The sequence below is a fragment of the Protobothrops mucrosquamatus genome, unplaced genomic scaffold (assembly GCF_001527695.2).
Source record: "Protobothrops mucrosquamatus isolate PMUCROS unplaced genomic scaffold, P.Mucros_1.0 scaffold303, whole genome shotgun sequence".
Lineage (NCBI taxonomy): Eukaryota > Metazoa > Chordata > Lepidosauria > Squamata > Viperidae > Protobothrops > Protobothrops mucrosquamatus.
The window spans coordinates 297,205-312,152 of record NW_015386645.1 but is presented as its reverse complement, the minus strand read 5'-3'; the positions used below and the strand labels follow the sequence as shown (position 1 = coordinate 312,152).

At 41.5% G+C, this 14,948-nt stretch overlaps 1 protein-coding gene and 1 long non-coding RNA gene across 2 annotated transcripts; both read right to left on the bottom strand.

Annotated features, from left to right (window-relative positions):
- Positions 1-240: 240 nt before the first annotated feature.
- LOC114922520 lies at positions 241-2,217 on the bottom strand. The gene is made up of 3 exons (XR_003810419.1): positions 2,146-2,217; positions 1,514-1,586; positions 241-308 (listed from the first exon to the last, which is right to left on the bottom strand). It is a non-coding gene; the product is annotated as an uncharacterized LOC114922520 (long non-coding RNA).
- A 1,618-nt stretch (positions 2,218-3,835) lies between these two features.
- Positions 3,836-13,796, bottom strand: RIPK3 (receptor interacting serine/threonine kinase 3). Its single transcript, XM_029283964.1, has 8 exons — positions 13,645-13,796; positions 12,467-12,815; positions 10,548-10,708; positions 10,142-10,191; positions 9,789-9,962; positions 7,752-7,834; positions 4,837-5,031; positions 3,836-3,865 (listed from the first exon to the last, which is right to left on the bottom strand). Exons 1-8 carry the CDS (start codon positions 13,788-13,790, stop codon positions 3,836-3,838), a joined length of 1,188 nt encoding a protein of 395 aa, XP_029139797.1. The 5' UTR covers positions 13,791-13,796.
- Positions 13,797-14,948: the final 1,152 nt, after the last annotated feature.

Sequence of the window (14,948 nt, the reverse complement as noted above, 5' to 3'; positions counted from 1 at the left end):
GTTTGACAACCATGGAAACAGGACACTAAACTATGATGCTTGGATCCAACAGGACTCTTAGAATCTCAGTGTCAATATTCTGTGTCCCTATTTTTGAAAGAAAATGGTGGGGAATCAAATTCATAGAACCCTAGTGGAAGTAAGCAAGAGAGATTCAGAGAAGATCTGTTAAGGATGCTTGTCTCCATATTTTCCTAATCTTCTTCCTGGTATTTCTCATTTACTTACCGGTGGATAATGATGGTATGCAGGATAATTTGGATATATTGGAGAAGCAAATGTATCTGAATGGGGCCGTTGCTTATTACCTGTTTTAAAAGGGGGTGGGGGAAGAGAAAAGGAATTAATACAACCCTCTTGAAAAGTTCTCCCAAATTGTTTGGAGAAGTGAAATTTCTCACTCTTTTCCCAGATGTGTTGACTTCAACATCCCTAATCCTCCCAGCCAGCATGACCAAGAATACCAACTAAAGGTCAGGATCCCTAGTATTAATATTTATAAAGCACTATTAGTACCACTTTATAAAGCCTTAGTAAGACCAGACTTGGAATACTGTATCCAGTTTTGGTCACAATAGTATAAAAAAGATGTTGAACTCTGAAAAGAGTGCAGACAAGAGTAACAGAGATGATTAGGAGCCTGAAGGCTAAAACATATGAAGAATGGTTGCAGGAATTGGGTATGACTAATCTAAAGAAAAGAAGGACTAGGGGTGACATGATAGCAGTGTTCCAATATTTAAGAGGCTACCACAAAGAAGAGGGGGTCAACCTATTCTCCAAAGCACCTGAAGGCAGGACAAGAAGCAATGGATGGAAACTAGTCAAGGAGAGAAGCAATCTGGAACTAAAGAGAATTTTCCTGACAGTGAGAACAATTAACCAGTGGAATGGCTTGTCTTCAGAAGTTGTGGGTGCTCCATCACTGGAGGCTTTTAAGATGTCACTGGACAGCCCATTGGTCTGAAATAGTATAGGGTCTCCTGCTTGAGCATGGGATTGGATTAAAAGACGTCCCAGGTCTCTTCCAACTCTGTTATTCTGAATCTAACTACTTTTGAAAAGTTATCATAACTCTCCATCTTCCTCCCCATCCTCAACAAACTTTGATTCAGGTATGAGGTGGCAAACTACAACTGAAGTGTAGTTTGAATGAGGCCACAGATACACTTAATTTCAGTAGAGATATTCTGGCAACTGCCATGGCCATTACAATCATGGTAACAGAGAGTCAACCAAAGGAAAGATGCTAACAGCTATCCTTTGCTGATAGAGCAGATGTCTGTTTGTATATGCATCCACACCCACAAACACATGGTTATGTATATATAGTCATTTGTTCATTCTTCCTGCTATGGAACAAGTTCTGTTATACAAAGAATCTGCAAGTAAGGCCAGAGGTGATAATAGTTCCATGATGGTCTCACTGTGCAGGGGTAGCATGCCTGGTTTCATTCTTAGCTCCAGTGAGCAAAGATGAGTAGATCTCCCCAAACAAGACAGAAAAAAATACCTCTGAGTGTGGTCCTTTGTGGAGTCTGGACCTCTGACACATGAGGGTTTTCCTGCTCTGTCCCTTCATCTTTCTTGAAAAACAAACCATTAGGCTAATTAAAAAGTGATTCCTTGCCCATGTCAGCCCCCTAGAGAAAGCCTGTTCACATTTATGCTTCTTCCTTCAATAGAAGGAACAGCCTCAGCTTCCTTTCCTGGTTCCCAGCCAATGACCATTACTCTTACAGGCTTGGTGTGAGAGCTGTTGTCTTCAAAGGTGTTCTGCAATCATAGCCACCATCTTGGATTAGATCAAATAGGCTTGAGACAGCCCCCGGCATATTGAGCAAAGTTTGATTATGCCAGCTATTGTATATGATTGAACAAGAGCTTCAGCATATCAGTTTACACATGGGCCCTCTTGGTAGTGGTTCATGGGACATTAGTCACTCACTGTTTTCCATACCAATCTTGATCAAGGGTTTGATCAGAACTGCAGGGTTTCCAGCTAAGTTTGTCACTAGTTTGAATCTCTCTCTCTCTCTCTCTCTCTCCCTCTCTCTCTCTCTCTCTCTCTCTCTCTCTCTCTCTCTCTCTAGCTTATTCTATTCTACCTGGCATGAAAGATTAAATTAATAATGATATTCTTACATTCCTGTAACACATGCTTTTACTTCGGTGTAGGGTCCCAGAAGATTTGTTCCTTAAAACGACTTTTGGTGGTATAGCTTCTGAAATGGGAAAAAAGCAACGATTATACACCCCACTTATCCTTTATTTGTTTTAGCCATGGATTCTTGAATTAATCACAATGGTTGGCTCTATATATCACCTTAAGACAAAAATCATGGCTTAGAAACCACAATAGTTAAAGTCACACAATATGCTAATCTATAAATTACAGCATTTGGCTCCTCACAGTACATTTAACTAAAGCATATTTTAGTCATGATTCCATGTAGTATCATTGATAAAATCTTTGACTTGTTGGCACCACAATCAATTAAAAAAAATACCACGAACTGGCTATAGCAATTATATGCGATTTGTAAACCAGAATGGTAGAATTCACACAAAATGACTCGAATTAACCATGATGGCTTGATTCACACATTTTCCTAAGCCAAATCAGAGGAAACCCATTATGATTTTGGGTGATATGTGAGAGGTAACTTGGTATCTTGCAGGCCTAATCAAAAGATTCCTAGATAGTCTTGATTCTGAAATATTAAATATAAAATGTAATTGGCTTAGTAAAATTCTTCACATTCACTGGATCATCTTCATGGTTTTCTAGGCTGGCGGCTTCCACTTCAGTTTTTATTTAAGAAGCAAAGTGCTTTGAATTAAAATGCTAGTCACAACGACTGGATTCATGTGTCGAGATAAGCAAGAGTTTCATTCTACTTTATAGGCTGCATGAATTTGATCCATTGTACAACTAATTTTCAGGAAATTACACCACTGAAATAATCCTGGGTTCTTCCACATAGGGTTTTCATTGAACAAATGCCCTTTGTTCTACATACAGTTTTATTCTGGGGTCCAAATATCCCTGTCCTTTATTCATAAGTCATCCTTTTTTCACTAGTACTTCATTTTTTTTCTTTATTGCAGAAAAAAAAATTGTGGTAAAAAAAGGAAGAGAAGGAGAAATAATTCCAATGGATTTCTTGACATCAGTTCAAAGAGTTCTGGGCCTTATAGCCCCTTCTTGATTTAGTCCAATACTACATTGCTACTTTGAAAAACTGAAAGCAACAGACAAGCTGGCTAGTCATGGTCTCCAATGACATAGGCAAAAGCTTGCAAGAGCTCCAAGAAGCAAGTGCTGATGGGCAGTCTGTCTCTCACACACACACAAAACAAAACCCACAATCAAATGCGGGCCTAATCCAAAGCAACCATACTAGGATACAAAAATCTAAATGTCCCCTAGCTGGCAGCAAGGAGCATGAGAATCTCTAGCCGTTTGCTGCCATCTAGAGGTTCTACTAATTTTTGCAGCCCAAATCTGCTTTACTAATGAGGAAACTGGCTGGATGATATCACTGATGACATAAGCAGTTGCTTACAAAACCTTGATTAGTTACTGATGGGCCATTCTGGCAACAAGATGTCTATTAAGCCACAAGAGTCAGCAGTAACTGAGCAATCACTATGGTTCATTAATATTCAGATGTGGAATGAAGAGGCCATTTGGGCAAAGTGGTTGGAAACACTGAGCAGAGGGAATCTTTCGGGAAACATCTTCCCATTGTCCAATGAAATATGAATTAGAATGCATGCTTGGATTCCAGATCTGTCTTCTATAATGAGAGCTTTTCACTTCAGTTGGACATCACTTCTTGTCATTCCAATTCAGGAAGGCCTGTGAATAATTTAAATTCAAGAGATTGGAAGGGCAAGTGTTCAGGAAGGCTGATGTGGAAATTTCTGAGACTGGCTCAGAGTCAAGTTGGATCCTTTTTTGGATCAGAGGCCAAAAAGAGCATTAGCCTATAGGAACTACAATGTGGGAATGAATGATGTATTGATGTCTTCAGAGCTCAGACCAAAATTATTGGTCTATCTTGGGGTATTTGTAGGAAGGGTTTGGGGTAAAATTCACTTGGAGGCCAAATGTTGGCCATGCAGTCTAGGTTTAGGGGAGAAAGAAGCTACAAAACTTGGAATAATACATGTGGTGGGTTGCTAAATCTTGGTCTAGCTAATGAAATAGAAAGAGGTGGGACCAAAAATGGAGAAAACGAAGGGGGAATTTCCTTAAGAGCCCTGCTGGTGCAGTGATTAAAGTGCAGTATTGCCGGCAAACTCTTCCCATAGTCTGGAGTTGGATCCTGATGGGGCTCAAGGTTGACTTAGCCTTCCATCCTTCCAAGGTTGGTAAAATGAGGACTCAGATTGTTAGGGACAATATGCAAATAATGTTTTGACATTGTAAACTGCCCAGTGTTGCAAAGTGCCATGGGTGGTATATAAGCCTAACTGTGGCACAGTGATTAGAATGCAGGATTGCAGGCTAACTCTGCTGACTGTCAGCAGTTTGATCCTGACTGACTCAAGGTTGACTCCACCTTCCATCCTTCCGAAATTGGTAAAAATGAAGACCCAGATTGTTGGGGGCAATATGCTGATTCTGTAAATTTCTTAGAGAGTGCTTTGTCTAAAGCACTATGAAGTGGTATATAAGTTTAAGTTATATTGCTATTGCTAAAAGCTAAGCACTCAGTTTTTATCACTCATGCAAAGATTAAGAAAAAAAGGCTTTTCAGTCTTCAGATCAATTTCCAGTTAACTAACTCCAGAAAAGCAGAAAAGTTGCATGATCCCCCACCCCACCCCTTTCACATTGCACTTGCCATTTTGCACGGGTGACATTTCTTCTAGGTGGAAAGTTTTAAAACGTTCTTCCAAACCACAGGAAGGAGAGAATGCTCGGTATTCCTCGGATCTCAAAGGGGTAAGACTGGCTCCCTTGGAACTCAGACCGGGAGGGACCTTGGCTTCTGTTATAGAAGAATTCTCTTTCTGCATCTTTCAGAAGTGAAAAAAAAAAAAAGACAAATTGGCAAGGCAGGAAGAACACCCAGCTACAGTGATCCTGAATGGAGGCAAGAGGTAAAATCCCCCCAGATTAGGTCCCAAAAGTGCTTTTCTAAAAGACAAATGGACTTTTTTTGGGGGGGGGGGGAAACAGTTGCCTTTTGGAAAAACACCTTTGGGACAACCATGACCTGGATGGTTGAGAATCTCTGTAGACCTCCAGGTTAAGATGGTCCTCAAGTGAGTAATCTAATCTATTTGCTTGCATTTCTCCTCCCTATCAGTACTCATTTCATTTTCCATCAGTACTCATTTCATTTTCCATTTCCATGAAATTGTCATGGACAGAAGGGGATAAGGGATACACCTGCCTTTTGCTATATGATAGGCTGGCTGTCTCCCTGGCTTCTCAGGCTTCTATTTGATGCCCGGAAAGATCCTGAGGAATGCTAAGCAACTAGATGTGGATATTTTTAAGACTGAGAGGTAGACAGTTAGGGAGGCTTTTAGAAAGATGGAAAGAGGTGGCTTAAGCAACAGAAACCACTGCAACTTCCAATTTACAGGTAGTCCTCAACTTTACGACCACTATTGCGCCCAAAATTTATGTTGCTAAGTGAGAAATTTGTTAAGTGAGTTTTGCCCCATTTTACAACTTTTCTTGCCATATTTGTTAAGTGAATCACTGCAGCTGTTAAATCAGTGACATGGTTGTTAAGTGAATCTGACTTGCAAAGGGTGATCACATGACCCCAGGACACTGCAATCATCATACATGTAAGTCAGTTGTCAAGCATCCGAATGTAAATCACCTGATCATGGGAATGCTGCAAGGGTCATAAGCGTGAAAAATGGTCATAAATCACTTTTTCAATGCTGTTGCAAGTCGAGGACTAACTGTATTTATTTGCTTTTTGTTTCTCTCTCTCTCTCTCTCTCTCTCTCTCTCTCTCTCTCTCTCTCTCTCTCTCTCTCTCTCAAAGGATAGTCTGGTGAGAGAGAGAGAGAGAGAGAGAGAGAGAGAGAGAGAGAGAGAGAGACTCTGGAAGGCTTAAAAACAACAAAAACAAATATAAAAGCAACAGAACTAAGAAGAAAAAAACACTATAAAAGCATAGTTAAACAAACATCATAAAATACATAAAGCTCCTGGTCCCTAACGCCATTCATCGGAGCAATTACGTCAATCTCTGTATGGGCTCTATCATACTCCAATTGGTAAAACTATGTCTTCACGGCCTTGTGAAAACTATCACAAAAACTGTAAAACAGCCCCAAGAGAAATGTCAAAGCAAACCTTGATCCATCTAAGAATAAGACAAAAAAATGAAGGTGCAGACACAAGAATGAGGAGATCAGCTTTACTCTGAAATCCAGAGCATGGATTTTAGGGCCCAGAATTGCAAATGGATTGTAAAGAATTTAAGAAATGAATAGGGGAGTATTTGTACATTGGTAATTCATTTTAACAAGGTAAACAAGGTAAACCCTATACCATTTCAGACCAATGGTTGTCCAGTCTCTTCTTAAAAACTCCAAGTGTTAGAGCATTCACCGCTTCTGGAGGCAGGTTGTTCCACTGGTTAATTGTTCTAACTGTCAGGAAGTTTCTCCTTAGTTCTAGGGTGCTTCTCTCTCCTTGATTAGTTTCCATCCATTGCTACTTGTCCTGCCTGTCAGATGCTTTGGAGAATAGCTTGACTCCCTCTTCTTTGGGGCAGCCCCCGAGATATTGGAAGACTGCTATCATGTCACCCCTCATCTTTCTCTTCATTAAACTAGACATACCCAATTCCAGCAACCGTTTTTTATATGTTTTAGCCTCCAGTCCCCTAATCATCTTTGTTGCTCTTCTCTGTACTCTTTCTAGAGTCTCAACATATTTTTTACATTGTTATGACCAAAAATGGATGCAATATTCCAAGTGTGGCCTTACCAAGGAATTGTAAAGTGGTATTAATACTTCACGTGATCTTGATTCTATCCCTCTGTAAATGCAGCCTAGCACTGTGTTGGCTTTTTTTGGCAGCCTCAGCACACTGCTGGCTCATATATAAGTGATTGTCCACTAGGACTCCGAGATCCCTCTCATAATTGCTATTTAGATGCTTGGCAACTGACTCTCATTTATGACGGTTGCAGTGTCCTGGTGTCAGGTGATCCCCTTTTGCGACCTTCTGATCAGCAAAGCCAATGAGGGAGCCACCTTCACTTAACAACGGTATTACTGACTTAACAACTGCAAGGATTCACTTAACATTTGTGGCACGAAAGGTGGTAAAACAGGGCAAAACCTCACTTAACAAATGGCTGGCTTAGCCACAAAAAATTTGGAGTTAATTGTGGTCGTAAATTGAAGACTAAGTGTATTTCATGCATATGAGACAGAACCAGTGGTGGGATTCAGCCAGTTCGCACCACTTCGGCAGAACTGGTAGCTATTTTTTTGTTGCCCAGGCCCCGAATGGACTTCCGAAAGCGGCATCCACACAGAGAACCGGTTGTTCACATATTTGAACTCCATGACTGGACAGCACTATTGCTTATGTAGCAAAATTGCCATCCAGGAAATATAATGGCATTAGAAAAAAAGAAAAGAAAAAAAAAATAGGACCAAGTTTGCATGGAAATACTTTGAACAGCAAAACTGGAGCGCTGCTGTCCTCTGGGGGCTTATCATAAGAATGCATTTTGTAAAATTTATTCTTTACCAAAATATCTTGGACTTCACGAACAGCAGGCGTAATTTTCCACTTGTAACAGCAATGCACATCTTCCATTTCTTTGCTGCAGTCTGAGAAACAGGGGGAAAAAACAAGAATGAGTAAAGGATTAAGGGGGACATTCATGCCTTTCTTCACCTCCCTCAGTCTATGTTCAGATCGGAGATGGTGCTCATTAAAGAATGGCTTCAAAAAATAATACAATAATTAGTTCATTTAGTGACTGTTCAAAGTTACAACAGCACTGAGGAAAGTGACTTATGACCATTGCTGCATCCCCATGGTCACATGATCAAAATTCAGATGCTTGGCAACTGACTCATATTTATGATGGTTGCAGTGTCCCGGGGTCATGTGATCAGCTTTTGTGACCTTCCGACTAGCAAAGTCAATGGGGAAGCCTGATTCACTTAACAACTGTGTTACTAACTTAACAGCTGCAGTGATTCACTTAACAATTGTGGCAAGAAAGTTTGTAAAATGGGCCAAAACTCACTTAACAACTGTCTTGTTTAGCAACAGAATTTTTGGGCTCAATTGTGTTCGTTGAGAGGACTATCTGTAATAAAAAGCTAGAGAAATACTGCAAGTCTGTCCATCAATGGACACCTAGACATAAACAACATCTACATACTGTGCAAAAGAGACCATCAACAAGCCAAAAATCAAACATATGAAAACACCTCTCCACCAGCAATCAACACCCAGATGAGCATAGATTAACACTAAGATTAACTTCAGACCAACAATCAAGAAGTAAACAATACCCCAATCAAGGAACCGCCAAACAAGCCAACAAGTAAACATCCCAACCAAATAACCTCTAAGACCACCCCCACCAACCTTGACAGAGCAAGCCACTAGAATATAAAGTCAGAGCAAACCCCACTCCCCACTAGCATTGATGATGTTTGATTAATGAAATGTCTGCAAGAAATCAACTAATCCCAGAGAGCACCAAGGACCCTTCATGACATCAAATTACCAAGGATGAAAGGGCAGTCCAGTGTTTGGAGAAGAGCAAATATAGCACATGAGCCCATCTGGGCATGCGAAATGTGATCTACATATATACATATGTATACGTATACACACACACACACACACACACACACACACACGGCCTTGCTTACTGTGCTCTTCAGTCCTAGTTCAACTCTTCCACCACTATGCTATCCTAGTTCTTCCAATGAAAGGCCCACTTTGGGGATTACAGACCTAGAAATGGGGGCCCCTTATCACCAGATCCCTGGTAACCCCAAACTTGTCCTTCTCCCCCAAGGTCCCCAAACCAACAACCTATTGCTGCTAGAATGTATCATGAGCTTCAATAGGCTTCATCTGTGAAGGAGACCCCCACGTTTCCTACTAAAATCAGGAAAAATTCAAATACTGTCCCACTTCTGTGGCTCTGAGACCTGTCCACTCTGCATCTTGATGCCACCTATCATGGCCCTTTTTTTACAAATGGTATGGACTCCCAGCTACTGTGAGCCCTACCAGGTAGACCAAATAGGAAACATAACTAGATAAGATAATTCACTTTTAGAGTAAAGCTACATTAACAGAACATTGTAAGTCTGAAAATACAATTGTCCACATCATTTTTACACGTGAAGAAACTAGGAATGATCTCTTCTGAGTCTCTTACTCCACACAGTTTACAGCTTTGGGTTATGCTGTCTCTTATCTGACCATTTCCTAGACAGTATCTCTTTGCTCCATCCTCCAAGGTCTTTTCCACATGCCACAAAGAAAAGGGGGTCAACCTATTTTCCAAAGCACCAGAAGGCAAGACATGAAGCAATGGATGGAAACCAATCAAGGAGAGAACCAACCTATAAATAAGGAGAAATCTCCTGACAGTGAGAACAATTACCCAGTGGAAAGGGTTGCCTTCAGAAGCTGTGGTCCAGCAAAGGGAAAGATGGTGGGCATATGTCTCCTATTGAGTGTCCTGTCCCTTCTTAATAAGGGGTGTTTCTTGGATTATGTGGGATGGCAGCCATCATGCATCTCACTTACCCCAGAAGCTCGGCCTTTGGCCCTTCTCATTAGACCAACATCTTCTCATGAGATCAATCAAGTTTCCCAGCTTAAACACTTGATCGACCTGCTTCTCCAGATCTTCCGTCCGTGGCCTTTGACCTCGGGGGATATGCATCTTGATCATGGAACTCATGTTGGCATGGTGGAGATCTGGGCAGGGAATGGAAATGGAAATTGTTAACGTACTATCAGATTTGCAAGATTTGATTACTGTAGCCTTTCAATAAAGCAGAAATAGTCATCTGGTCTCTTTCCTGTGTGGTCTACCTGGGAAAGATAATGCATGTGAAATCTTGGACAAGCAGAAAGCAAAGCAAAGAATGACTTACTGTGGTAAGGTTCTTGACTGCTTAACACTGACCACATCAGGATGCCATAACTGAAAGTAAAAGGAAGTAGATTTCAGATTTCCTGGTGGTCTCCCATCCAAGAATTACGTTTGACCCCATGTAGCCCATTCAGGTTGCCTAGCTGTTCTTTTCTCTATTAGTTGAACTTCAAATTCAGCCAAAAGGATAGAAGGAAATAGAATAGTGAGCTGATCATAAAATGAAAAACTCCATGTTATGGAAAGCCAGTTGTAGGCAAATAAAAGGGAGACCCATGAATAGATCTCAGAATCCCCAGCTAGATCTTCTGCTTTCAAATGAAAATCAATTCCAAACCAACTTTAGCTCCGAGGTGTGCACATGGATTTAGCATCCCTTATTGGAGCCTAGAGGCAACCCAGCTCACCTGTAGACATCCGTGCTGCGGGCTGGCTTGTAATTGAAATCAGAAAAGGATTCAGGAGGCATGAACTCCAGGGTCCCACCATAGGTGCCCTCTTCCCCAGAACTGGGGTTATATTGCTGAGTAGTTCCTCGCCTGAACTTGGATAAACCAAAATCCGACACCTGAGCCAGAAATGAGGATGGAACATAAGCAGTGGCTAACAAATGCCAAGCATACGGGTTACAAACAAAGTTAAATCATAATCACACAGGTTAGCAAATAGAACAGTCTTCTATTTTTCTCCAGCCTTCTGCTGATTTAAAAGCTACAGATGTACATTTTCAATCAACATAATACTAGCGAGTGACTAAATGAAGAATGCTGGTACATATTTACTGAATTTATATTCTGCTTTTTCTTCAAGAGTCCAAGGCAGCAGACATGGTACCTTTTTTTCTGTAGTCTTTGCAAATTACACCCCTACAAGGTAGGCTGATGTCCCAAAGAGTAGCTTTTGTCTTTTACTCACTCTTTCAAAGACAGCAAAGTCCACATTTTGGACAGAGAGGACCACTGGTTTGAAAGAGGGGTCAAAGAGGCCATCTATGTCAAAACTGAACAGCCCTCTCTCAACAGAGGGGGAGGGATAGGACATCATCTATCTCCAGTCTACAACATAGTCCTTTCAGCAGTTTCAAGAAGTCTCCACACCCATTTGCACTACCCAGGTGACCCTGAGGAACCAGATAAACCTCCAGGTGGCCTCAATGACTCTCTAAAAAGAATGCAGATGACCAGCTGTCTGCAGAGATTATAAATCCTTCCATTCCCCACCATCCAGTCAGAGCTGAAGAAGCTTCTTGGATGAGAAGAGAAACATCTTCAAAGAAAAACAAGAAAGTCCATTTGCCTTGTAAAAAAGCATCTTTGGGACAGCTATGACCTGGATGACTGAGAATCTCCATAGACATTTAAGTAGGGTGATCTGAGAGAGGTGGCTCAGAGGAACATTGTCAGGCTCCAAACACCAAGAACAAGTTACTTTTAAGCAGTTTCCCTTATTATTCCTCGGTTGCAGACAGGAATAATTCCATAGTAAAGCAATTCCTTGCATCATTAAAGGAGGAGCTATCCTGACCTACTTTCTCCCAACCAAACTATCTAAATTTTGCTGTTTTTTGGTCCTATGAAATGCAGCCCCTCCTTTCTGGGAATCCAGACTACATTCCACCACAAGCATCCATAGTTGAGGGTAGACTTGAACCAGAGTATCAAGGGGGGGGAGAGTAAAAATGACAAAAGGATGATGGTGTGTCATCACGACACAAGCTCTGAACATCTTTACATGCATTGGGATGTCACATGTATGTTCAAAACAAATGGTGGTTGTTTCACAATGGTGGAATGCTGCTTTTGTCATTTCAGTGAAAGCATAGCATCCTGTGGACAGCTCTACTTGATGGTCATCTCTCTAGAATGTTGTAGTAATAGATTCTTAAACTAGGACAGAGATCTTCAACCTGTCCGGTTTTGCAGACTGGTGGGTGGGGGGAAGGGTGGATGGTTCCACATGAGTCCCAAAGATGCTTTTTTCCTTTGAAGACGTTTCACTTCTCATCCAAGAAGCTGAAGAGCTGAAGAAGCTTCTTGGATGAGAAGTGAAACGTCTTCAAAGGAAAACAAAGAAAGTCCAGTTGCCTCCTGAAAAAGCATCTTTGGGACAACTATGATCTGGATGACTGAGAATCTCCATAAATGTTCTACATGAATGGCCAGCAATTGCTCCATTTGTGTGAGAGGCAGGCACACTTCCTTGGCCAAGGGGCTGTGGACCCCTGAACTAGGAAGTGGGCTGGACCAGAGGAATTCCAAATACTCCTCAAATCCTGACACTGTGAAATTCTGGGGGAGCCAAGAACTTTAGAAATGGGAAAACTCACCCGGACATGCAGTTCCCCATCAAGTAAGACATTGCTAGGCTTAAGATCCAGATGTAACAATGGAGGACTGAGATTGTGCAAGAAATTCATCCCCAGGGCTACCTCATACAGAATGCGGAAACGCAGGGCCCAAGGCATGGTGGGGACCTGACACATTAACTGGGACAAGTTGCCGTTCTCCATGTATTCCATCACCAAGCCCAAACTGGGCGCTATGGCTGACACCAAGGTAGCATCTGTCTGTATTTTGCCTACGAAGAGGCCAAAGAGTCGTAGGATGTAGGTGAAGCGGGCTTTGTCCATGGCACGGGCTTCATTCAAGAGTTCCTCTCGAGTGAAGGAAGCGTTCCTGCAGGAAGTATAGGAATTTCAGTTCTGATTTCAATTCTGTTGGAGGATTATTGTGGGTGCAATGAAAGCAAGGTGATGTTAAGCAATAGCAGAGTTGATCTGGAGGAAGGGAGGAGCTTGTTATTAATTGAGGACTTGCAGAAAAGTTTTCAAGATTGAAAGCACCCTCCAGTATAAGCCAGGTCAAGAAGCAAGTACATTAGGGATTCCAATAATGCTATTTGTTGTAGCTCAGTAGTATAACAGAATCTTGAAAACTCTCCAAGTTTTTCTCTGTCCCATTTTAGTAGTAATCAAAATCAAATCGGGGTTATTTTGAGCTTTTTTCCCCCTCACACTCCCTTCATTCCCAGGCCTTACATCTTTTCTGTAAGGCCTCCTGTAAAAGTTTGGTCCTTCCTTATCCCCTTAATGGCTTACTCATGCCTGTACTGTATTCCTTTACATGAGATGGGGTTCATAAAGAAGTAATAATCAAGATCCCGAATTGGCATGGGAAACTTGGGGTTCTGATTGTTCTGATCCCTGATAGGATCCATTACTTGGAAACTGTCCTCTTTGGATGCCTCTTGAGGAGACATCCAAGTAAAGGGGTACTCTACAATTATCAACTTGCCCTCATGTCCTATATTTAATCACTTCCCCCACTGTCCCTTTCAAACTTACGATATGGGAACAATGTTTGAAGATCTCTAGGGCCATATCAAAGGTTCTGAAGTCCACATATGATTGTGGGAGCTACAGATTATATATTTTTGTCAGACAAGAAAAAGAAGAGATCTAACTTTCACTTTGCACTCAAACAACTTCCAAACAACCACTATTACCGGTTCAGAAACTTGATTGCAACATCGGTCCCCCACTCTTTGTGCCGAGCTCGGAAAATGTCCCCAAAAGCTCCTCGACCAATGAAGAAGAAGTTCTTCAGGTGCTCCTCACTGATCTGCTCATAGAATTCATTGGTAACAGCCATTCTTCTTAAACCTTCATCAGCCAGCAATGGTTGTGCCTCAGTAGTCCTGCATGTTAAAGGCTGTTTTCAAGAGACAGGAAGATAAAAATGTAGCTTCTTTGGAACTGAATAAGACCATGATTGGCTTTGGAGCACTATGCTGGGGATCACACCCCAACTGGGCCAGGAGAAGAATGTAGTCAGGGCCAGGACAAACATAACCTCAGATTTAATGGAATGCATTTTTACATTCAGTTAAAATCAAAGTAAAGAATAGCTGTGATTTATCATCATATGTTCTCCCACACAATTCATGTTGGAAGGGATTTGGGGATCACACTTGAGGCTATTGGGGCCTACACCAAGACCAGATGTTCCCAGTTGAACATCTCTGATCTAGGTGCAAACCTCAGGAGAACAAGGACATGATGGTTTTGGCCATTTCCCAGCCTAATGTTGTCCAAAAATGCTGGGATTGGAACTTTCTGAATTCCTAGTCACTCTGCTCACTGGGGGATTCTGGAAGTTAAGGTTTTAGTGTATCTAGAAGATGGCAGATTGAGGCAGGCTGCTATAAAGCTAAACAACTTTCATATTGTGGGAAGTCAGCCCCCCAGAGAAGGAAATATTAAAAGGGCAGAAAAATATATTTCCTCAAAGGATCTTAAAGAGGCAGAAAAGCATGCCCAGTTTTTTTCTTAATATCCCCAAGTCTCCCTCCCCCAAGCAGAAACCAGCTCTGTAGAAATGGAGGTGTAAACCATTCAGGAAGGTTGAAGCTAGAAGATTAAGAAGACACCTAAAATCTACATACCCCACCCAAACTCTAAGACAGGACATAATAGGATTAAAGCACAGATGCCAAAGGGGCACACTCAGACTCAGGTCAAAGTTTATGCCACAACAACAACTCCAAACAAAAGGCTCAAGAAGGTATAAAAACCCACTCCCTACATGTGCTCTCTCTATTTTCTTCCAGAGCCATCTTTATGTCTGGCTCTCCTCTTCAATAAACTGCAACCTTCTTTCTAAAGCAGTCACCATGTTGTTTATTCTCAGCTTCCATGGACTGAACCATGGTGAAGTCTTTTCCTTCAACAATATAAAGAACGGTGGCTGGAATTCGGTATGTCTAGTTTAATGAAAAGACAGACTAGGGGTGACATGATAGCAGTGTTC